Consider the following 24,900-nt stretch of genomic DNA (forward strand, 5'->3'; position numbering starts at 1 on the left):
TTCCCCCTCCTCTTCTTCTCCCATTATTTCCCAACTTTGTCCCTTATCTACCTCTGAGCCATGACCTTCTGCAAACCACTGTTGTAAATCTATACCATCTTCCTCTTCTCTGGAAGGTTCAGGAGGAGGGGAGGAGGTTTCCACCATCCCTCCTCAGTCCAGTCCCTGACAGGTGGTTTCCTTCCTTCTGTGCCCAGCTGGAAACTCTTCTTTGGTGTGTCCTCTATTCACCCTTACACTGCAGTTTCTGGCCAGAGTTACACTGGTAAGGATGACATAGGGCTCAAGGTTTTCCCCTTGCTGCTTCAGGCTACTACGGTGACAGCTGTGCCAATGTCTGCTCACTCAACCCTTGTGAGCATCAAGCCGTGTGCGCCCGCAAGCCCAGCTCCTCCCATGGCTACACCTGCGAATGTCCGGACAACTACTTTGGGCCATACTGCGAGAACAAGTGAGTTGCCTCCTGCTGCTCTGTGAAAGGGCATCTGATGGGTGTGCGTGGGTGAGTGTGCGATTGTTCTGATAGGTGTGTACTACTCCCAGTGTGCATGTAGAAATGGATCCTTGAAGAGCTGCAGGTGTGTGGGGGAGGATATTGATATATGTCTCCGTACCTGAAAGTGTTGTGAATAAGCAGTTGTAGTGGGAGGGGGCATATTTCTAAATTAGTCTGTGCCAACGGGTTTCTCTGAAAGATCAACCCAATGGAGAGTCTTTTTAAAAGAACTGTTTTTGTTGAATTTTTGAGAAATCAACAAACACATTTAACAAAATGCAACTAGATGGTTGTTCCATCGACAGGGGAAAGGCATAAAGCATAACGAATCAATGATTTCACTCTCATTAAGTCTCTCCAAAGATTGTGATTGCAGTGGTCTTCAAGTTTGGTTGTCCTTATGTATGTACAAGATAAAAGGTTGCCAGGTTACAAAGAACGATAATGGGTCCAGTTTCCCTTTGGCACCACAAAGTTGACACATCAATTTTCCCCACTAACCCAACAATCCATACACACATATACCAGGAGTCAAGTGTCAGCCCCAACATTTTGCTATTTCCATTGGTGCTGCTACCGGTAGAGTGCACCCACTGTTATTGTGTATATTTGCTTCTATGTTCTCAGTCTGGGAAGGTAGTAGATGCAGTAAGGGCTTTGTGGGTATGAAAGCAGGAGACCGTCTTGCCATGCGTTTAGGTGGTGAGTGCAGAAGGTACGCATAGCTGACAGTGCAATTTGTGCGTCTATGCAAGACAGGGAGGTTGCTTTGCATAGTATGATGCAACAACGAAAGACTCTATATAAGCAAATATGTTGAAATCCTACATACGTTGAGCCATAAACTCTTCATCAACGGCTTGAAAAGCACAACTGTCGTCATCCACATGGGAGCAGAAGATTTAAAGAACTGTGCCTGAAAGAGGAAACACCACACATTGTAACCCCCTGAAGTCTGTGCCTCAAAGCACAATTAGTATCCAAAACTTTTCTCAAAGTAGGCTTTTCAGTATTGGACGCATATTCTTTTTTGTCGTTGGCATCTCTCTCTCTCTCTCTCTCTCTCATCTGTTCTCCCCCACATATATGGTGCTGCTGCCTGGACTTGTTCTTATTTTTGTTGTGTGATTGTAACAGGCCCTGTGCTCTCTCTGTGACAGGGTTGCTCAGCCCTGCCCACGGGGGTGGTGGGGGCACCCTATATGCGGACCCTGCAATTGTGATGTCGGCAAAGGATTTGACCCTGACTGCAACAAAACCAACGGAGAGTGTCGCTGCAAGGTGGGCCTTGCCTTATTTGATGGTCCCGGTTGGGGTTAGAGCTGCAAGCAGGGGTTTAAGGAGGACTGAAGAGGGATCTTAGCTGTTGGCAGGGCAGTTGTTCCACCCATGGGCAGAAAATGACTACAGTGGTGCCTCGCAAGACGAAAAGAATTCGTTCCGCGAGTCTTTTCGTCTTGTGATGTTTTTCGTCTTGCGAAGCACAGTCCGTCGCAACTGCGCCTCTTCAAGCGGCTTTAAAAAAAAAAGCGCAAGACGTTTTCGTCTTGCGAAGCAAGGCCATAGGGAAATTCGTCTAGCGAAGCAACGCAAAAATGGAAAACCCTTTCGTCTAGCGAGTTTTTCGTCTTGCGAGGCATTCGTCTTGCGGGGCACCACTGTATTTAGTTAGGAGAGTGGCTTTTCAATATTCTTCCTTCAGAAATCTTTCCAACTAAACTTGTCTGCTGAGGAACTCCAGCATATTGCACAAGATTCTGGCACACAGTATGTGGGCCTCAGGCAATGTTTATTGGGCCTCAGGTATTAGCATTCCTGAACTGAGAGAGTTTGACTTAGAAGACACCCAACTTCCCTCTTCAATTGCACACTGCAGGACAGAGGGGATGAGAAACCTGTGGCTCTCCAGGTGTTGTTGAACTACAACTCCCTTCACCATTGGCCATACTGGTTGGAGCTGATGGAAGTTAGATTTCAACAACATATGGAGACCACAGGTTCCCCATCTCTGCTGAAGGGGATGAGCAGTTGTGGTGACCCAGTTGTCTTGCATGGATCATTGTCCAGCACGACTGGCAATTCTAATTGAGAAATCCTGATAATCTTCCAAGCTACTCTGGAGTTCCCTTGAATGTGGTATGAAAACCACTAAATTAAGAGACTGGGCACAGGCGCTGGTTCCTGCTTCAAGAAGCTCATTCTGTGGTCTTAGGTAAAATCACTCCCCCCCCTTTTTCTCTCTCTCTCTCCCTGTCAGACTAACATAGCTCACAGAATTGTTAGGAGGGTGAGTTAGATTAGAAATGACTGGTAGCAGTGCTTTTTTTTCTAAAAAAATGTTTAGGGGTACTCTCATTTTGACTCAAGAAAATCACCATTTTATAGTTCAAATCGGGAAAAATAAATACAGTAATTGGACAAAAGTACAAAGATTCACAAAATGTTTAGGGGTATGCACCCCCCTGCACCCCCCCCAATAGTGCTGACTGGTAGTAATCATAACAGTACCATGGGAATTTCCTTCCTTGGGGAGTGTATGTGAATTGTACTAGTGAACTGTGTTTTAATGGGAAGCAACATTTATTGCAGGAAGTACTTGGAGAATAATTAACTTCAGCTTATATGTTTTCAAAAAAGAAGAAGTGGTTACCTTTGTTTTTAAAGTTTTATTGGGTTTATCTTCATTTGCTTTTTAATTGGTTTGTAGATTTTAGCTGTATTCTGTCTGCTTATTTGTACACTGCTTAGAGAGCTCTTTGATCCAGTGGTTTATAAATCTCTTAAATAAAGTAAAATAAACTGCTGTTGACTCTAAAGAGGTTTTGGGAGAGGGATTAGGTGCTGGGTTAGCCAGGAGATTTGTAGACTGCTCTTGAGCTACAGAGAATCTTCCACCCTGCTCCTTGGGACTTACATGCCTTCCTGTTGTTCCGTAGGAGAACCACTATCGACCAGGGGACAGTGGCATGTGCTTGCTCTGTGAATGCTACGCCACAGGCTCTCTCTCTCGCACTTGTGACGCTGAGACTGGGCAGTGCTCCTGCAAACCGGGCGTGATTGGGCGCCGATGTGACCGCTGCGACAACCCCTTTGCAGAAGTCTCCACCAATGGCTGTGAAGGTCAGCAGTAACTCCTTGGGTATGGGCTGAGTAGAGTGGAATTCTGTTGCTGAGCTGAAGCAGGGAAGAGGTTGCTAAGTCAAATCTCTGGCCATGTTGTGGGACTGCATAAGTGATGTTACTGACCAGTCTGCCTTCCGTGAAAGGTGTTCCCTGGCTGGTGTTCATTGAGTGACTGGGGCAATGAGGGGGAACCTGTGATCACCCACTCCTAAATGTTGTTGGACTCTGGCTTCCATCAGCCCCAGGCAGCACTGCCAGTGGTCAGCAATGGTGGAAGTTGCAATCCAAGAATACCTGGAGGGCTACAGGTTAGCCTCCCCTTCGGCTAAGGGCTGCCTGGATGAAGTGAGGAGATGGATTCAGCTCTAGTTCTACAAGGTCATTGTCATTTTTCATTGCCTCCAGTTTTCATCATCATCATCACATTCTGTCCTAATCTTCTCTTGATGCACTCAGATTCAATACAAACAAACAATTAGCTCTAAACATGACAATTCATTAATACAGTAAGGAATCGCAGCACAATCAATTATCTCAGAAGTGGGTTGTTATTTCCTTGATGACCCAGGATTCCTCGTTGCTCATGCTTCTCTGCCCCAAACATATGAGCGCACCAAACATTTGCAAGAGTATGACGTCCAGACTATCTCCTACATGCTTCATTGAAGAGCCACAGTGAGTTTGCATGGAAAGGAAATCCCTGCTCACAAATTATCGCTTTCCCCCTTTGCAGTGAATTATGATAGCTGCCCACGTGCCATCGAAGCAAACATTTGGTGGCCACGCACCCGCTTTGGCTTGCCTGCAGCTGCACCTTGCCCCAGAGGATCTGTCGGTAATGAAGCACCTTTGATACGTATATTGTGTGGATGTGGGGTGGGCAGTTTGAGTTCCGCATAAGCCTTGCATGAACCAAGCATCCTTCAGCACCAAGGAGGTCTGTGTTGCTTCTGGTCAAGGGTTCCCTGTGTGCCACATGCTTAGCTTAAAAAAAGAAAGAAAGAAAGAACCAGCCTGTCTGCTTAGATGCAAAGGAGTGTTTGCAAATTTCAGAGGTGTAGCTGCGTTCGTCTATAGTAACAAAGCAACAACAAAGAGTCCGATGGTCCCTTAGATGCAAACAAATGTATTGTGACATGTGGGCCAGAGTCCTCTGTGTCGGATGCGCACAACTCACCCTTCCCTTCTGCCCCATAGGCACTGCTGTGCGCCACTGCGATGAACACAAGGGCTGGCTGGCACCCAACCTCTTCAACTGCACCTCGCTGACTTTTGCAGCTCTCAAGGGTTTTGTAAGTGCTCTTTCCTCACTCTACATTTTCTTTGCTCTCGCAACCACCAGAATTGCATATGCTCTGCAGGCAAATGCACCCACCCATTCTCTAACCTGTACCAAGCTAACCCATATCTGAGGCCTGAGCAAATTAAGTAAGGTAACCCACTGTAACATGTTTTTCCACATTGCGAAAAGCTATAGCAAAATTTACAATGGGTATATGCTTACATCTTTGGCGTAACTGATTCTACTTCTTTTCGATTTTGTGAAGGATTAGGACCTATATAGAGCACTGATGCTCCACCTCCTGACCACATAGCAAGCCCCTTCTAGCTTTGGAAGTTTCTCCCTGCATCACCCTCTAATTTCCATGCTTATCTTACAGCCAAAAGAGCTAAAATCTTGAAAGCACAGGTTTCTGGGATGCTGAATGGTGCGACAAGCACTTCATTCAGTGCTTGGAGTGACACAGTGTCAGCCCAGCCCAACCCACCCTGCAGGGTAATGGTTCTCACTATCTCTTGCAGTTAGGAGCTGAGATTGAAGTAGCCTGGGGGCTGCATTTGGTCTGTGATCTGGTTTCTGAGTGCCTTTCTCTTCCTTGCTGAGTAGGCCGAGAGGTTGTGGCGGAACGAGTCCATCTTGGACACGGAGCAGTCTCAGCGGGTGGCTCTCCAGCTTCGCAACGCCACACAGAACACGGCCAGCTTCTTTGGCAGTGACATCAAGGTGGCCTATCAACTCTCAGCTCAGCTCCTGAAGCATGAAAGCACCCAAGAAGGCTTTGGCTTGGCTGCAACACAGGACGTGCACTTCACAGAGGTAAGCCCATAGGCTCAAGTTCCCACTAGGCTATAACTGTGAAAGTCACAGCAAAGGGACACACAAGATCGGAAAGGACAGGCAAAACACGGAATAGGTTTTGTTGTAGTTGCTGCAGTGTCAGAAAGCTGCTGTGATGGTGCCTGCCTGGTCTATCAAGGGCATCTAGGCAGGATGGCTGTGCTCTGCCTTCATGGCTGGAGTCAGTGATGCTTCTAAGTACCACTTTCCGCAATCTGCAGGAGGGGAAAGTGCTCTTGTGCTCTCATGTCCTGCTCGCAGGCTTCCCACAGGCCTCTGGGTGGCCACTGTGAGTGAATAGGATGCTGGACTAGATGGGCCATTGGCCTGATCCAGCAGGCTCTTCTTGAGAAGGAGCTCCCAAAGCAAGTGGGTCAGCAGATGACGAGCATCCTGTTGCACCTTTGGGAGAACCAAGTTGCTCAGTGTTGCACTTGGAAAATGCTGGAGAAGGTCAGTTCAGCTTGGATGGAATGTGACTCTTTGCATCATTTGAGTTTAGAGCAACCTGCTCTTACCCATGGCCCCATGGCTTTCATATGTCATAATCAAGACCGAGAATTACACTGGCCTGGATCTCAGCTGGCAAGGGTGCAATATGGGGCAATCCCAAGCAGATCCAGTTGCAAAGCCAAATCCGCAGGTGAGCAGGGGAGGCTGATGCTTTAGGGCAATTGAGGTACCGTTCCACCAAACTCAATTTGCCCTCACCAGCACCCACTTACCTACCTGCCTTCTTATTTTTTACCAGTCCATGGGATGACACTGGCCGTCCTCCTCGGTCTTTGTGTTGCCTTTGTAGAACTCAGCAGGGTAAAGGATGAGGACAAAGCTGGAATCATTTGACTCTGCTTGCCATTGGCTCTGTCTGTCATTAGCTTCTGGCTTCACTGAGTGTTGACTTCCCTGTTTTATGCCCTACCAGTCCCAGTGGGCATCAGCTGCCCCTGCAGGTGAAGATCACTTTCTTGGTTCCACTGGGTTCTCAAAGGCCACAGACATTGTGAGCACCAAGACACCTGCTTGTCCCTTGGCATGGGAATCCCAGGAATGGGCAAGCTGTCCTGTGATGGTGCTCTTGCAGCTGCTTGGCCGCAGTCAATCCTCCGTTCTGTCAATTGAAGGAACTACACACCGCTTTTGCAGCTCTCATTGTGCTTTCCTTTGGCCCTGCAGAACCTGCTCAAGGTGGGCAGCACCCTGCTGGACAATGGCAACAAGCGCCACTGGGAGCTGATCCAGCAGTCAGAGGGTGGCACGGCACAGCTGCTCAAGAATTTTGAAGATTACGCCAGCACTCTGGCCCAGAACATGCGCAAGACATACCTGAACCCCTTCACCATAATCACACCCAACATCGGTGAGAGCATAATAGCCATTAGGGCTGTTTCCCAATGGCTGTTTCCCAATGAAAGGAATCTTTGCGAATCGACCAATTGTATGCATTTCAGTTGATGAGGCCATCAGTTAAGTATGCATACATTTGCAGGCGGATAAGGAAGTGCTACTGAAGGAGAAATAATTGTACAGTACTTGTGATGATGTTTGCATGTGGCAGGCAGACTTTTAGAAAAGGCATTTCCCTCTGTGTGGGAGAGAGAATGCTTACTTTAAGACAGAGATGTGGCACCTGTGCCATCGACCAACAACTCCCACTATCCCTAACCATTGGGCATGCTGTTTGGGGCGGATGAGTTGTTGCTGTCCATCACCAGCAGAAAGGCCACAAGCTCCCCATCTCTCTTGTAAGAAGATACTTGCTTGTCACCATTTCTGTGCATTCTTCTATTGAAAAAGCCAATCATTATTATTATTTTTAAGATGTTTCCTGGTGAATCAAGGATACCTTTTTTGTTTTTTTAATCAATTCACCTAATCAGTGAATCAACTAAATATTGTGACCCTAACAACAATGCAAATATGCAATAGACTTTGAGCCAAACAGGTTTTTGTAAACATTAATTCAAAATGAGGTCACAGTAAGTAAAACAACGTAACTATAACAGCTCTAATCTCCACCTGTTCCAGCTGCCAGCTATACACAGCTTGGCCTCCTAGCTCCCTTATACATTCATTTAACATGTGAGGTGGTTTCAGAGAGAGCCCTGTTGTTAGCCACTGTTACTATGAACAGACACTCTGATTATGTGCTTTACTTCTTGTCTTGTGGTTTGAAATCTTATGATTTTTTTTGGCCCAAAGTCTAGAGTCGGTACTCATGGGAAAATTTGTTGGGGCTCATGGGAAATGTTGGGAGTAATAGGTCAGTAGTCATCAATTTAGGGTTGCACCTCCAGACCAAGCTGCAAATTGACATTCAGCTGGCTTGCCTAATGATAAGAAGCTTTTGCATTTATTTATTTTTTGGCCAGTTATTTCTGTGGTGAGGCTGGAGAAAATGAACTTTGCTGGCGCCAAGCTGCCTCACTATGAGGCACTCCGAGGTGAGAAGCCTGCAGACCTAGAGACTACCGTCATCCTGCCTGAAAGTGTCTTCAAAGCTCCAGAGAGCAAACGTAAGTTATATGCTTGGGAACAAACATTTCTTGGCTTTCTAGAAAGGGTTGGGGAAAGTGGGCCATTTGTAGGGCTTTCTTTAACAGGACATCCCTTTTCGACAGGCAGTAGTGAGTCCAGTAAGTCCATGGAAGATTCCCCTCAAGATAACTAGAGCTCTGCTTTGGGTGATTTTGTGCAGAAAAGCAGTCTATAAATTCTGATAATAAAATATAGAGGATCCAGCCTGACTTGGCCTGCTTCTGAGGCAAAGTTATATCTCACTTTCTCATGCTCACTTTCCAGAACCTTCTATGGCCAATGCCAAGCATCTCCCCGGTGAGGAAGAAGAACCTGCCCTGATGACGAGACAGAAGAGGCACCCAGATCTGAACGAGGGACAGGCCATTGCCAGTGTGATCATCTATCGCACACTGGCTGGTCTGCTTCCAGAGCAGTATGACACAGATAAACGGAGCCTGAGGTAACATATACCTGCCCCCACCCCAAATATACACACATACTCAGAAGTAGAGGGTGTAGGGACTCCTCAGATACTGGAGATTATACACAATGCCCATACTTAGGGGAGGTCAGTTCAGAGACCTCAAAAATCCATTGCAAAGGGGTCCGTTCATGTCATTCTCACCCCCCCCCCATATGCTGGAGGATTTGGGCTCCATTCTCTGTTGTTAAAGCGTCATCAGCTTCTATATGGCTTCCTGGCCCCCTGCCAACTAAGCACGAAGGTGGGAAACCTCAGTCCCAGGGGTTGAATGTGGCCCTCCATGCCTCTCTCTTGTGCCCTTGGGACTCTCTTCAGGGCACACCTTCTCCTCAGCCATGCCCACTCTTGCTAGGCCAGACACCCTCGCTGGCCCTGCATCACACTCTCTCTGAGTGTTTTTGCCTGACTGGAATATGTCACTGAACTCTGATAATGCCTCTTACTTGCATGGATGGAGGGTAGATGGATTTCTGTGATTTTTCTCTCTCTCCGGCCCCCAGAAGATTGTCTGGATGAGAATGCAACCCTCAGTCTGACAAAGGTCTCACACCTCTGACCAAGCAGATGATTTCCAGTGCCCGTGGTTTAAATAGGGAGCAGGGCTCTCACATTGTTTTTGTTGTTATTTTGTATTAGTGTGTGGTGCTAGCAGTTGTCAGGAAGCAGCGTGATGGGCCACTTCACAGGCCCATGTAGGAAACGGGGATGTGGTTCAATGTGTGCCCTGTGTCCTCACAGAGTCCCCAAGCGGCCCATCATCAACACCCCAGTGGTGAGCATCAGCATCCATGACAACGATGCCCTGATGCAGCGGGCGCTTGAGAAGCCCATCACGGTGCAGTTCCGGCTGCTGGAAACTGAGGAGCGGACCAAACCTATCTGCGTCTTCTGGAACCACTCCATTCTGTGAGTCCCACTGCCCAGACAACAAGGCCTGGGTGATGAAGGATGTGGGGCTGGGGCTGGGGTTGAGGGAGAGGCACTCAGTGACACCCTAAGGCTGGCGGCTTGACCCTGACTTTGCTGTTTTCCCAGGGTCAGTGGGACTGGTGGCTGGTCAGCCAAAGGCTGTGAGGTTGTCTTCAGGAACGAGACCCATGTCAGCTGCCAGTGTAACCACATGACCAGCTTTGCTGTGCTGATGGACATTTCTCGCAGAGAGGTGAGAGAGACAATCATGGGCTCATCTCCAGGAGATGACCTGAAGGGAGAGTGGTGGGATTGTGATGGGGATAAGGCTCCTGCCTCACAAGGGTGGTAGAACATGATCTCATTGCTAAATCATCTTTCTTATGTGTCCATTGATACTCCCTCCCTCTCTCTCTTCCCCCCAGAATGGTGAGATCCTGCCCCTGAAGACCATAACCTATGCCTCCATTGCTGTGACGTTGGGCAGCCTCTTGCTCACGTTCCTCTTCCTGGCTGGCCTGCGGTCCCTGCGATCCAACCAGCAAAGCATTCGCAAGAACCTTGTGGTGGCCCTGTTCCTCTCTGAGCTCATCTTCCTGCTGGGCATCAATCAGGCTGACCTGCCAGTGAGCTCCTGGGGTGGGGTGGGGTGGGAAGCTGTGGGGGCAAGAAGAAGCTCAGCTCAATAGGCCAGAGCCATGATTCCGGTCACTGCCATAGGTGGAGGCACCAACGTGATCTCCGTCGTGGGTGGGGAGCCCACTTTTAATGGCTGCTGGTGCCAACCTGGTGTCTCCTAACCACTTCCCCTTCTCTGTTTCCTTGTCAGTTTGCCTGCACAGTCATTGCCATCCTGCTGCACTTCTTGTACATGTGCACCTTTGCCTGGGCGCTGCTGGAAGCTCTGCACATCTACCGCATGCTGAGCGAGGTGCGCGATATCAACTACGGCCCCATGCGCTTCTACTACATGGTCGGATGGGGCGTGCCAGCATTCATCACAGGTGGGGCCCAAACCAGACACAACATCTCCTAGCTCAGGGCCACCCTGACCACTCTGAGGCCTCAGCATCCCTTAGTGAAGCCTTAGTTTGGAAAGCAGGAGGTGGGGGCAAGTGGCTCTGCCCTGCCCGCTCTGTGGTGAGCACCTGAGGCCAGACCATAGCCAGAGAAGCCTGGCCTAAAACAAGGATAGGGCTGAGATGGACTGGCTGCAGGCCTAGCTGTATTGGTGCATTTCAGTTCTAGTTCCTGCTATTTTGGCTGTGAGCTATTTATCTGACTGTAATTAAATGCTTCCTCCTACTCTTCTGGTGGTTCTGCATGGCATCCTTGCTTAGGACTTGCTGTGGGCTTGGACCCTGAAGGCTATGGGAACCCAGACTTCTGCTGGCTCTCCATCTATGATACACTGATTTGGAGCTTCGCTGGACCCATTGTTTTTGCTGTTGCGGTGAGTAGAGATACAAGGGGCTGGTGGAGGGAAAAGCAAATGTAAATATACCATCAAAGAGAAGTTGCCTGACCTTATGGGGGCAAGTATAGGACCATGTTGATGCTCTGGGAAAAGCACTAAATCACCGTTGCAGAACCTGTGGACCCTAACTTGGTTAATTAGGGAGGGTTGTAAATTGGCCCACTTTTCCCAAGCCTCTCCCACCCAATGCCCCACACCTAATGTCAGATGTGGTGTCAAATGTGGGGGCAGTTATAGACCTGGCTGCACAGGAATGGTTTTGAGTGTGTTCCTGGTTGCTCCTTGACCAGCTTGCATTTGGTGCTTTGTAAATGTGGAATTGAATGCAAGCCCCCACTGGGATTGGTTCCACTCAGGGGCTCCCAGCTGGAGTTCCACACTGGAGCTGATCCCTGCCCATAGCTAGGTTTTGCAGGCACCTCCAATCAGCTGACCAGCAGTACCTGCTTCAAACTGTGTTTGGGAAGGGCACTTCCTTTGCTGTCTAGCTTCGTAACAGCAGGTGACTGACAGGTGGACGGTGCTCAGCTGTCAGTGTCTGGCAGCCAGCCACATACCGTTCCCCACCCCTCCTGTAAATAGAGAAAAAGTGGAGCTGGAGGAGGTGGGACCCAGATCCTCCATTCTGTGCTTAGTTTTGCCCCAGCCATGGGCAGAGAGGCTATCTAGTTCTATAATTCTCTTTCGCCTTTGGAGATGTCTGGGAGATGCTTGGGAAAGAAAAGCACCCCGTTGCATCACCTGCAGCAGTGGAACTGGAAAGAAGCACCTTCCTCAATCACAGCTCCCCCCTCCCCATTGTGGCAGGGGCTTCCAGGTTCCCCCCACCCCACCCCCAGCACCGTCATACAGGGAGAGAGCTAATCTTTGCAAAATGGGGAAGCCCAGAGCATTCTAAAGAAATGGGGCTGATCCTGACTCCAGTGGCATGGGAATAGTCTGGGTTTGAGGGAGGACCTTGGATTGGCTGGAAAGAGAGCTAACCTTTCCCTTCTCTCTCCTCACAGATGAGTGTCTTCCTCTACATTCTGGCCACCAAGGCCACTTGTGCTGCTCAGCAACAGGGTTTTGAGAAGAAGGGGACAGTGTGAGTCTTAGCACTGCTCTTGCTCCACCACAATAAAGGCACATCACAATCTTCCTGTGTGTCTCCTGCACTGTCTTGCCACTTGATTCCATTGCTTGGTCATCTCTGCTGCTTCTGCTGCCATGTGCTTTTCCCCCACTGCTGTGCCATGTACGCTGCTGCCTTCGCCACACTGCTTTCTCCCAGCTGCAAAATCCCGTTCCCCCTTCCTCATCCTCTGCTCTTTTCTGCGTACAGAACTTTGTGCCCTTTCATTTCCTGCCAAACTCTGGCCAAGTCGTTTTCCCCTTTGTTGACAGCCACCCAGTGTCACACCCAACCCAGCCTTGATACTTCCAGTATTCTTGAGAGCACTGCATAATCCTTCTCCATAAAGCCTAGAACTGATATGGCAAAGCCAAGAGTGCCCCACAGCTTTTGGCACATGGGATCCCTGTGAAGAGCATGTTGCTGGGGACCAGGGATGGCATGTGCCCGTGGACATAGTCCCATGAGGGCTGTGTGGGAGAGACCCCACTGACTGTGCTCCTTCTTCATTGCAGCTCCGGCCTGCGCTCAGGCTTTGTCTCCCTGCTGCTGATCAGCATCACCTGGCTGCTGGCCCTGCTGTCTGTCAACAGCGATGCCATCCTTTTCCACTACCTCTTTGCTGGCTTCAACTGCCTCCAGGTATGGTGGGCACCAGGCAGAGGCTCGGGGGGTGGAGAGGAGCTGGTGGGAAATCTCCCAAGATCAGTCATGTTGGTCCAGCGGTATTACTAGATTCCACGCACACACTAGAAATCACTTCTGTTGTGCTTAAGTCATGAGGAAGATTCTAGTTTGGAATATGATCTTTCACCCAAAGGACTGATCTCTAGCTTTGCTTAAAGTAGAATATTCTTTTTTCGCATTTCCCCCTCCAAGCTAACACATGAATTATATAAATGAGGTGCTATTTAAGAAAAACAGCAATAATTATCTGTATAGAAATTGTTTACATCTGTATTGATTCATCCATATCAGCCTAATGAAACCCTGACTGGATTTTGTGGCATCCAGTGCAAACTTTGGATATCATGCTTTTGAGCATGTTTTTGAAGGAAAGTGCTACTCTTTGCTTTTGTGAGTCAGAAGAAACAGGTGGGAAGAGAACAGCGATGCCATTTGGGTGGAAGGTGGGAATAAGTGACGGGCTTCCCCTTGATGCTGTTGATGTTTGCCTGAATGCAGGCTGGGATATTCCAGGATAAGACAGTCAAGACTTGTGATCTGTTTGGTTTCTTCCACAGGGGCCCTTAATCTTCATCCTCTGTGTCCTCTTGTGCAAAGAAGTGAGGAAGGCTCTCAAATCTAGTTGTGGCAAGAAGCATGGCACAGACCCCACATTCACCACCAAATCTACCTTGACAGCGGTGAGTGTTTGAGGAAGTGGCAACCTAGTAGCCGTTTAAGCACGGAACAGTGAAAATCAGTATGTATGACCAGGCAGTGTTCTATAGCATGCATTTGGACATCATAATAAACTGTGGTTTAGCTTGATGGGAGGAATCCTAGGCAAACCTCAGGCTTACACACTTATCCCCTCTTCTCCTCTAGTACATCCACAAGGAGCAAATTTGAAGCTTTCATTTACAGTTTGAATTAATCATTGACTAACCCTAAATTTTGACTAATCTTAGTTCATGGTTTGTGGCTGATTTGTTTTAAACAAACCAAAGTTAAGATAGCCGGTTTGATGGGTTTGGAAGAAGCCACAAACCACAGAAGTAAACACTTTGTCATTCCTCATTGTGGCTGTACTGAAGAAGGAGAGGGCAGAATGCATAGGCCCAGGGTGGGAGAGCACTAGGCTTATTATTCCTATCATGATCAAACCACGGTTTATCATACCAGGCAAATGCAGCCATGCTAGTTGTGTGTTCTGTTATTAAAAGTCGAAGTGAATCAGATTCCAATTCTATGCCAAGAAAAGAAGCTGGATTTGGCAACCTACATGAATCAATGCAATTAAGCAAATGTGAAGGTATTTGCTTGCTTTGCCAGATTTATTCTGCTGTTCCTAACCATGTAGAAGGAGCATGAGCATAGCTATCAAGTTTTCCCTTTTATTGCAAGGAATCCTATTCAGAATAAGGGAATTTCCCTTTAAAAAAGGGAAACATTGACAGCTATGAGCATGAGTGATATACGGCACTGCCACTGGAAATTGTATGCAACCTCCAGTCCACAGACTTCTGAGGTTTTCACCAGGCATCACCTATACCCTTTCATCCCTGTCTTCACAGTTTTAAAGGTTGGCCCTTTTAAGAGCTGACACCTGAAGCAGAAATCCTCACATGGGCCTCTTCCCTTCCCTGGCAGCAAGCATACTATTCAAAAGCAACAATGTGCTGGCCTTTCAGCTGCCTGCGGTGGCCACCTCACTCTGCCTAATGATAGGGGCGGCACAGGTGGGGGAATAGACTCCCAGCTCTGGAATGCATTTGCTGAGAAGAAAGGAGATATATACAAGGGGAGGCAGCTCCTGCCTCTCTGCTGCTCTTAGGGTTTCCTCTCCTCTGATCAGTGTTCTCTCACCAGGCTTATAACTGCAACAACACCTATGTTGATGGGCAGCTGTACCACACGCCCTTTGGAGACTCCACTGGTTCCTTGCACAGCACTGTCCGTTCCGGCAAGAGTCAGCACAGCTACATCCCTTTTGTGCTCAGGTAATTCCAGTTCCAGGGCCCTTCATTGCACAATAGACATGTGAAAATAGGGTGGGAAGAATTAATATTGGGCAGAGGCGGTAGGTAGTATGCCTGTTGCCATTTCAGAGCAACAGTTTGTGAGATGTTACCTTCCTAGAACTACTCACTAAACTGAATTCTTATGACCTCAAGGAGAGTTTCCGCTGAGGCTTGCCTCTTCCTTGGTCTTTTGAGGCTTGCCTCTCTGTCTCTCTTTTTGCTGTACTAAGGATTTTAGTTTGAGGCTGTTTCTTGATGTTGATCACTCAGGGGAGAACAGAGCAAATAGTGTTCCTTCTGGATTGCTGAAGTCAGAATAAGGGACAGCCACTTGAGAACTCCTTTTCTGAACCGCTTGTCACTGACATGAGCAAAGGCATGCCTCGAGGGCCTTTGGCTTTTTTATAATGTTGATGATGCAAGTCTTTCTTGCCCTCAAGGTGAATATGCTCAACACTCACAGGAACATGGTGTACAGAGAATTTATAACAACTTTCCTGCCTGGCATAAGGCTTGCCCCTCTGCACTCTAGGAGCTCCGAGCAGCTATAATCTCTTCTGCATTATCCTTACAGGGAGGAATCTGGCTTGAACAACAGCCAGGTGCACATTGGGCCTCCAGATCCCAGTTCACTTTTCCTGGAAGCTAAGGATCCGAGCAACGGTAAGGAGATGAGAACTGGGCAACTTCTAAGCAAAACTGCAGAACTGTATGAATCTGTATTCAAAAATAGCCTTTAAAACTATGTCATGTGCTGTGATACAGTTATTAATGTCACAGGAGATTTTCAAGATGAAGGGGAAGGGAGGGTGAGGGAGATGACTGGAATTGTTGTTGTGTCTCAGTGCTTTTTTCACAGTGTGGCTATCTTGCTGAGGATCTGTGTCATTCACAGATAGACAAAGATTTTAAATGTTTTGTTTCCAATAAGGCTTTTAAACTGAAACTGACTGGGGAAGTTGGCTACTTAATAATGGACAATTGGTAATAGTCACAGTACTCTGTAAATAGTGAAAAATGTAGGAATATAATTATATCTGTTATGTAAGAGGTGATCATGCCATTTTCAGGAAGACTGAACACAATAGTGTTGCTTCCATAAATCGCCATACTGGACTGAGCTAAAACAAATTGAATGAAAGGCAAATTGCCATGGACAGAATTTCAGCAATGATAACATGATCAAAGACAAACAGGTGCAAAACAGTGAGCTTCATTTCTAGTGCTTGGTGGTCCCTGGACTAAACAACATTGGACGATCCAAGATGCATGCATTTAGACCCTTTACATCAAGTCACACATCACTTGGATGTCCAATATTGTTTAGTTTCTGTAGAAGTAATGGTGGGGGCTGTTTTTACTTTTAAAACAGGCACAAGAAGCTCATGCTTTGATGATTATAGCAGTGTTGTGGAAGGGGGTGCTTAACCCTTTCTGCTCACACTGTTTCCCTGATCTCCCCTCCTCCCATACTTTCTCCTGGATACTGATAAGAACTTGGGGGAGGGGTGGCACAGGAGGGAGAGGTTAAAACCACCTCTCCTAGTTCTGCTGATATCAAATTTTGTGCCTGTTTAATAGTTTATTAAAAAGTCAGGTGATCCATTCACAGATCTCCTGCATTACAGTACATGTAGTCTGGACCCCCAAAACACAGACACCACTAGAATTTGTTTTTGTTCCTAGAAAATTATCCAGATATTTATTAGAGCCATTTCACACAATCAAACTGACAGAGACTATGAGAGAGGAATAGATTCTGAGCTAAGACGGGCACTTGCTGAAGCAGTTGTGTGATTGCCAAGAGGAATGCCACATACATGCACAGCTCGAAACTCCTCATTTATGCTGTCACCAGAATGTCGCTTTGATGGAAGCGTAATAAATGTAGGTCACTGTGAACTGAGCCTGCAGGGAAGTGAATGCACGAAAGAATTGCTTCCACACATGTCGAAAATCAGCTGATTTGGTTTGTAAGGACTGCTCCAATTCACCATCAGGACCCTTGCAAATTTGAGATTAAAACCAACTTGAGTTAGGGATACCAGGTGTTTGTGTGTGGCATCAGTTGGGAGAAGACTGGATGCAACAAGGATGGTTCTTAGACTGAAAGCCCCCTCCACCTAGGTACAGTGATGAACACACTCTCTCTAACCACCCTCCTCCTTTGGACACAGAGCGTGACACTGACTCAGACAGCGACCTCTCTCTGGAGGATGACCAGAGTGGCTCGTACGCTTCCACCCATTCCTCTGACAGCGAGGAGGATGAAGAATTTCCTAGGGAGCCCTGCTGGGAAAACTTGCTGTGCCCCAACAATGAGAAGCTGCCAGCACACAGCACTCCAAAGGGTAATGCTGGGGATGACTTATTATCATTATTTATTTATTTTATTCATTTATATAGACCCTGACCCACCTGCCAACCATAAGCTCTTTGGGTTCTCTACAACATAAAAACAATAGAAACTATTGGAGGGGAAAGCAGATATAAAACACAGCTTCTGGCAGCTCCAGGGATATCTGAGCCCTCCTATCTGTGGACTGGTGGGATGGGGTCAGAATTTGCAGACCTTGTGTTCAAACCTAGGTTTTTTTTCTCTCTTTCCCCCAGTGGACAACCTCACTGGCCCTGGGAAACCTTACTGGCCAGGTGACTTTGTGACCACCGCTAGCGAGAGCGATGGGCATGTTGGCTCAGAGAAGCTGCGCGTGGAGCCCATGGGAAAGAACGACCGGCTGGGGCCCACAGAGGAGATGCCCAGAGAGAATGGAGAGACACAGACCAGGGACGGCATCTTGGGCTCGCTGCCTCACCCCACAGCCCAGCCCCAGAAAGGTAAGGTTTGACTGTGGGAGACCCCAACGCCCACTCACCTGCTCACCCATGAAATCTTAGAAGGGACCCCCTCCATCTGAGGCACCTTGCAGAATTGCGTCCTGGAATCCCAGTCCTATTCATCATATCAGTTGCAGAATTCAGCATCCTAAAGCCTCAGCCCAGAAACAGGATTCAAAGCAGTTAGTTACCTGGTGAAATTTCATGGGGGTGAATATGATTTGTGGGGCTCAGGGTGTGGTCAGTACACTGCATAGCTCCTTGCCCCTTGGCGTGACTGGAAGCTGCTCACACACTTTTTCTTGATTGACATCATAAATGTGGGTGGCAGAAGCACTTTTTTATGTGGTGCAGAATAGGGATCCTGTGTCTGGAGTGCTGAGCATACTGAACCCTCATGCCAGGACTGTGGAACCTGTGGCCCTCCAGATATTGTTTGACAGCTAATGGTGCAGCAATAAAACTGCTAGCACATTTGCAAAGCTAAGCAGCGTCTGGTCTGGTTTCAAATTGGATGGGGGACCACGTGCTGAGATTCCTGCATTGCAGGGGGTTGGACTAGATGCCCCTTGGGATCCCTTCAATTCTGTGATTCTACAACTCCAACTTCCACCAGCCCCCGTTGATGTGGCCAATGGTCAGGAATGATGGGGAATGTTCTCCCGCAACATCGATTCCCCGCCCCTCCATTGCCCATACCTGGCTCCAGAAAGCCAGGATTGGCCAATTCCCCGTTCCATATTGGCAACCTTGCTACCTGGTGAGGACATTTCCCTTGACCCCAGAACCTTGTTCCCTCCTCAGGCATCCTCAAGAAGAAGTGCTTGCCGCCCATCAGCGAGAAGAACAGCATCCAGCGGATCCACAACAAGCTCTCCAGCTGCCGCTCAGGGATGGTGTCATCGCACGGCTCTTCGGGGAGCGACGGCAGCCGTGGGGGAGGGCCCCCGCGCCCCCGCCAGACGCTACAGGAGCAGCTCAATGGCCTTACGCCCATCACCATGAGCATAAAGACTGGCACAGTGGATGAGGACTCTTCAGGCTCCGAGTGAGTATGGCTGAGCCTTCTCCCTGGGGGGCGATGCCCTCCACAGCCCACTCGCCTGAGCCCGCCGCCTCTGTGGAGCCCCCTCGCCCACACCATGCCTGGTGCATCGGATCCTCCGGGCTGCGACTCCGCTGTGTCTCACCTGTCCCCAGGCTGTGCCTCTCTCAAAACGTCTCCCTGTCTGCTGCCTTGTAGCTCCTTAGATCCTTTGTAGCTTTCGCTAAATGTTCTTGCCGTTCCACTGGACCTTATTTTCACACGGGCTTGCTAAGAATCTCTACTTCTATTTCCTTTGCCTTTTCCACTCACGGGCTAGATCCTGACCTGGCACATGGCCAGGAGTGTACCTGTTTCTTCAGGAGCCACCCCATGCCCCACACCCCAATTTGGAAAAGGTGTCAAGGCAGCCTTAAAAAACAGGCCGTGTCAGCCGCCCCTTTGCCGCCCCTTGTAGGCTGGGAGGGGGATTTATTGGAATGTGTGGGGAGCATGGGAACCAGTTTGCCCAGTGGGATATTGGGAGAAGATAGCATCCCGGGGCTGAGGCTAGAAGCTATAGATGAGACATCCTTTCCTCTGGGCAATGGGCTCTGGTCCTCTCAAATGCCATGTCTTTTCCTGTGTTCTTGTAAGATGCTCAGGGACTGGGCACAAGCCTGCCTTGCAGATCCTGACTTGAGCAAGTGGGTTGGGCTAGGAGCCATCCTGACCCTGGGCAGGGCTGGGTGGATGTGGGGGACGGGGGGACGCTGTCCTATTCTAACTTCTTCCTCAGCTCTCTGGCACTAACCCAGCCTCTCCTCCCTTCTCTGTCTTTCTCTCGTTCTCTCCCCTCTCGCTTCAATCTCGCCCAGATTTCTGTTTTTTAATTTCCTCCATTAACACGCGAGCCCCAGGGGGGGTGCTTTGCTCAAACCTGCTCACGACCATGCTCATGTGTTTGTGTTTCCCCCCCGTCCCCCCGTCTCGCTTTGTGTTTGATCACTGAGCAGGAGCGATGAAACCTCAATCTGACGCCAACGCCTGCACCAGGCTCTGTTTCCCTTGTGCTTTGGCCAGTCCGGGAGCCAGGATTGCTCTCAAACCGCAGCGAGGAATGTTGTCTCCTTCAGCCCAGCCCGGCCCAGGGAGCCGGACCCACCATACCTAGTGCCAAATGAAAACCGAGCTGCCGCCCCAGCACCTGGGGGGGAGGGGAACAGCAGGTCCCAGGAGGCGGACCTACTTGAACCGATGCACTTTGGATCATTGTGAAAACAGACAAACAAGAAACACAAACTCAACCACCTCCACGTCTTCAGGGATTTTCATGCTTTGTTGCCCAGTCTGGAACTGCTGTGTGTCTGGAATATTTTTCTCTCTTTCTTATCTATCAGAATTGGGCTGGGGGAGCCTCAGCAGTAGCCATGTGCCCAGGCTTCTTGGAAATGCATTACCTGTGAAGATGCTTGCATATCTGACAATGGGGATGAGCTAGGAGCCTGTGCACTTGAAGATGGCTGCCGCCAGGGGGCACTGAAAATCGTAGGTTTTAGCATGCGAGGCAAATGTAGATGGCATCTTCCTCCTCAAATGGTAACTTGGAATTAAAGCCTGAGGGCGTGACAGACTTGGCCATGCGGGAGGGACCTGCATGAGACCTATGCTACGTGCCGCTTGGAGAAAGTAGGCAGGCTTTGCATTGAAGCTGACTCCTTCGGAGGCTCTAAGACCTCAGTTGCATATAAACAAAACCAGGAGCGAGCCCTCATCCCCCTGCTCTGCAGTGTGTGTGTGTATCATAATCATGCTTTTTATGACCCAGTAGCATGGGCTTAAGCACACCTCCCACGGTGCAACTAAGGCACGGTAAAACAATGTGCAGGTCAGTCTCTGGCTATTTGGCACATAGGAAAGTTTGGAGCCCGAGATCTTGGTTGTGCCGTGCCAATCAACCATAGAACTGAGAAGGAAAAGATCGTCCAAATAGCTTTCCCTGGACTCTGTAGACATACACTAGCGCTCCCTGCAGGTGCGCAGTACCACCTCATCTCAAGGAAAATAAAAGGCTTTTCCTGATCTTACAGTTTTAACAGAGTGGTTGGATTGTTACAGAAACCCAGAGCCATTGTCGCAGGACGCGAATCGCCATGATGCTACCTACAGCCGTGGACTGGACAGATTTGCTGGGTCTGCTGTGGATCTAGCCCCTTCCCTGGGCCAGCCTCAGTGCCCCAGACTGCGCAGTGGGGCCAGGGGCTTAGGACCTCCCCAGTGGGCCACTGTTGGCATCCGTGGAAATGCTCCATCCTGGACCAGGGCTAACATCCTTTTCAACCGTTTTTTGGTTGCGACAGCCACTCCTCTCCAAGCTCAGCCTGCCAATCCAGTGACTCGGCCCCGTGGGGATGCTCTGAGAGGCAGCCCACCAAGGTGCTGAGCGCCGTGGGTGTGGCCTGTTGAGCCGTCAGCCCATGCTGCAATTATTTTCGTAGACAATGACAAAAAGAAAAAAGTCCCACCTCCCTGCTCCTCTCAGCCAATCAGCACCTGGTCCACGTGCTGCCAGGCTGGAGCCGGGATGCTGCCTTGATGTCTCTCAATAGCGCCTGGCTCTCATGCCAACAGGGTGCTGCCTTTCTGCCTCAGAAGCCTTCATTTTTCTACACTCAGCCAAGCCTGATGCCTGCTCATAATGGGGATTTTCATGCTGGGTCCTTTTGGAAAGTACTTTTTTATAACGTTCCTTGGGGTGGGGGTGGGGGGAGAAGAGAGATTTTTCTGATAAGGGAGTTGAGGGAAGAGGGGGAGGGCGGCCGGGGGAAGAGGGGTGAAGGCACTGTTTATTTTGATGTTGTGGGTTTTTTTTAAAAAAAATATTTGACCACTGCTGAAGGATGTTCTAATTTAAAAGAGATGGAAAGCCCCTTAGGGGGCTACATCTTTAGATTCGTAGCAATGTTAAGTCTCGTTAGCCGGGGCGCAAGATACGATGCGCTTGAACTGACTTGGTCGAGGTTTGCACAATGAGGAGTTAATTGAGACTTGACCCATTGCTATGGTCTGGCTTGTCAAAGGATATGGTTCCAAAAAACACACCCCAAGGCTTCTGTGTTCGTTGCCTCTAGGAATCTTGGCCATTGCCGTCAGGCCTTTTTAGTGGCCTCTGTCCTTGCCAATTCCTATCCTTTTCTTGGAATGTTTTAACATGGATGTGATTCTCATGAACCTGTGTAATGTCAGCCTGGCACTTTAGCAGCAGCCGCCCACAACGCTAAGCAGACAAGGGGGCTCAGTTCCAGCCTCTTTAATACATGGATTAGCCAGAGAGAGTCTTGCTTCCAACTAGTGTCCCCGGTAAGCCCATTTAAGTGAAAGGAGAAACTGGTGTTTCCCTTGCTTCTCTATCCAAAACAATAGTATCTGACTAATTTCCACCTGCAAGTCTATGCTGTCTTTGACATCCAGCCCCACTTGGGACAACTTATTCTCATATCTAAAGCAAAATGGAGACCTATATTGAAATAAGGGTGGTCCAGACAGGCAAGGGCCCACAATTCCCCTTGTGTGATGCTATCTGATGGGTATTCCAGCACTAAACACAGATCAAGCAATCTCTGGACTTCCTGTCTCCTCCCGTAGGTGACCGAGGCTTCTGAGCACAGGGAACTGGGTGCAGCCCTTGGTCCTTGCTGGTCTACCAAATCATCTAGAACAAAAGCTGCATGTGCTGATCAACTTTAGACACACGGAACAATCAGAACCAATTCAGAAATGGACTAGGAGAGGCAACAAGAGGAGCTTACCCTCTCAGACTTTGCATTGCTAACTCCAAGCGAGAGCAAGCAACGTCCCGGATCTCTAGACTCCAGTGAAGTATCTGCAGAAGTCGAGGAATACCTTCTGTGGTGCTGAATGATGGCTTGGAGGGAGGACCAACAGTTACTGTTACCATGTCTTCCATAACACCGCCCCCTCCCACAGGAAAAGCTGGACGCATCTCTTCCTGCCAGCATTTGCCAAATATTTTCTCTTTCAAGGTTACATGACAAGCAGCTAGCTAGCAGGTGCAGCCATTCCTATTACTGAAGCTGCATGCTAGGAAAAGCTTCACCTGCTACCTTTTTCGCTTGCCATGAGACCAGGAAAGACACAGGAGTTGTACTAGGGGGGAGATTTCAACCTGCTCCCCACCCCAATCCCTACAGTACCTCTAACCTAAGGTTTTAGTCTGCAACCCCCGTGCACAGAATAGTCTACCGTACCTTCCTATGCAAGCTCTTTCTCACGTGGAGAAAGCGCTAACTGAACAGATCTGAAAAGCAGTATTGAGGAAAGAATTATTCAGCACAAGCTCTCTCGAAGCAGCTGTTAACTTCTAGAACAAACTGTCTTCTGCCCCGTTACTCTGTCCAAGACGGGGCAGAATTGGAGCGGCGAGGGCATGTCCCTCCATTTGTGACCAAGTGTTAATGAAACCTTTAAAAGCACCAGAGATTGAGGAGGCAGCAGCTCCTAGACGAAGCACCATGCAAGAACTCGGCTTCTGCTCCATTACTGCAATTTGCAAAATCTTTTTGAGTCTTAAACCTGCCGTCCACAGAGAACCAGTTTCGCCCATCGATAGAATTTATGTGTTTGGCGTGTCTGCATTTTAATTTATTTTTTTTACTGTTATCTTTTTGATGTGTATTCTTATATTTACTGGCAACTATCTGCCTGCTGCTGTGCCATCCTAGGGGAAGGGCTGGGACAAATTAGAGAGTCAAGGGGGTGAGAGGGGGTGGAGAGAATACCACCACCAAAGTCCTTCGAACCAGAAGTGTTAAGTTAAAAGGTATGTGAAGTCGGGAAACTTCTAGGGAAGTGCATGGAGAAGCAGCCTACTCCTGGTGAATCATCTTAAGCTGCATCCTATAGAAGGCACAGCCCGCCACATGGATCTTCCACCTGGGAGGTTAGGTAGATCGGCTGACCCTGTGGCACTCAGTCAGGGAGGAATGGGGAACCAGTGACTCTACAGATGCCACTGGACTCTGCCTCATCCCTTACCATTGGCCATGCTGGCTGGGGCTGGTGGGAGCTGGAGCCCAGCAACATCCCTGTTCCTGCACTAAATGGACCATATAATAGGAGTCGAGAGTCTGAATGAACTGGCACCTGCAGTGAAGTTGCATTTGCTGCAGACTTTGGCTCTGCTCCTTTGCACAGCTCACCACATCCTTCACTTCACAGCCACCACCGTCCCCACCTGAGCACATGTCCTTGTGGACTCAGTGTGTCAATATTAGCTCCAAAGCAGCCGACTTGTCAATCCACCACCTTCCTCTGCAATAGCCAATGGGGTCATTTTCAGCAGAGCTCAACCACAGCTAGATACAGTTGCCTCCTTTTGCTGGTAGGGCAACCAGTGCCTTGGATTGCTGCACGACAGACAGCAATTCAACAGACTTCTTTTCTGTTATTGTATCTTCAGGCTGGAAGAAGGGAATGCTACACCTGTTGGATTTCTGCCTGCCAGGTAGCTATTGAAGGTGCTGAAGCGTTACCAGGAAAGAATGGCAACTCTACTTTTCCCTAAGAAGCCTAGCTCTTCTCCCTTTTAGCAAGCCAGGGTGTAGGGGGGAAGATCAGAGGGGGGAAATGTGGTGGTTTCACCTTTTGGAGGAACAAAATGTTTTAACGACTGCTGTGATGCTGGCTCTTCCCTGGAAACAAAATAGTTGAAGTGTACAGGTAGGGTTGTTAATGTAAATACTGTAGGGTTCATTCCCCTTACCTACTAAACAATAAAACCATAGTTCTGTGCAGGTGACTTCATTTCAGTTCCACACCCACACCTTGTGCTAGAGAATTGTGTGTTGGGGGAAACCAATAAGCAAGATTTGGCAGAGCTGAAGCTCTTGAGTTTTCTCACTGCTTGGGTGAATGGGGAGGAGGCAGACCAATACTGGTCTAATCTTCTGGAAGGAAAAGCTGCAACACACTTTAAATATTGGGAAGCCATTGCCAAGCTCTGATGCTAGCATGACCACTGGTAATTCGCAAGAAATTCTTCAGCTCCTTGAAAACACAGCAGGTTCCTTAACTGAGCCAGTTTGTCCAG

At 48.7% G+C, this 24,900-nt stretch overlaps 1 protein-coding gene across 3 annotated transcripts in view; it reads left to right on the top strand.

The window, feature by feature from the left end:
* Positions 1–24,602, top strand: part of CELSR2 (cadherin EGF LAG seven-pass G-type receptor 2) — a 110,883-nt gene extending 86,281 nt beyond the window's left edge. The window contains exons 13-35 of one of the 3 annotated variants that reach the window (XM_083509780.1): positions 310–451; positions 1,657–1,777; positions 3,433–3,616; positions 4,353–4,454; positions 4,817–4,911; positions 5,508–5,717; positions 6,915–7,098; positions 8,111–8,254; positions 8,541–8,718; positions 9,481–9,648; positions 9,778–9,904; positions 10,077–10,277; positions 10,481–10,655; positions 10,992–11,104; positions 12,136–12,215; positions 12,758–12,884; positions 13,487–13,609; positions 14,778–14,908; positions 15,504–15,592; positions 17,107–17,280; positions 17,543–17,767; positions 18,572–18,815; positions 19,670–24,602. In XM_083509780.1, coding sequence (XP_083365906.1) covers positions 310–451; positions 1,657–1,777; positions 3,433–3,616; positions 4,353–4,454; positions 4,817–4,911; positions 5,508–5,717; positions 6,915–7,098; positions 8,111–8,254; positions 8,541–8,718; positions 9,481–9,648; positions 9,778–9,904; positions 10,077–10,277; positions 10,481–10,655; positions 10,992–11,104; positions 12,136–12,215; positions 12,758–12,884; positions 13,487–13,609; positions 14,778–14,908; positions 15,504–15,592; positions 17,107–17,280; positions 17,543–17,767; positions 18,572–18,815; positions 19,670–19,697 — 3,365 coding nt within the window. In that variant the 3' untranslated portion in view covers positions 19,698–24,602. The remainder of the gene's footprint in view (positions 1–309; positions 452–1,656; positions 1,778–3,432; positions 3,617–4,352; positions 4,455–4,816; positions 4,912–5,507; positions 5,718–6,914; positions 7,099–8,110; positions 8,255–8,540; positions 8,719–9,480; positions 9,649–9,777; positions 9,905–10,076; positions 10,278–10,480; positions 10,656–10,991; positions 11,105–12,135; positions 12,216–12,757; positions 12,885–13,486; positions 13,610–14,777; positions 14,909–15,503; positions 15,593–17,106; positions 17,281–17,542; positions 17,768–18,571; positions 18,816–19,669) is intronic. The other 2 variants (XM_083509781.1, XM_083509782.1) reach the window with 2 other exon arrangements.
* The last annotated feature ends 298 nt before the right edge of the window (positions 24,603–24,900 follow it).

This window comes from Podarcis liolepis (assembly GCF_965112155.1).
Source record: "Podarcis liolepis genome assembly, chromosome: 6".
NCBI lineage: Eukaryota > Metazoa > Chordata > Lepidosauria > Squamata > Lacertidae > Podarcis > Podarcis liolepis.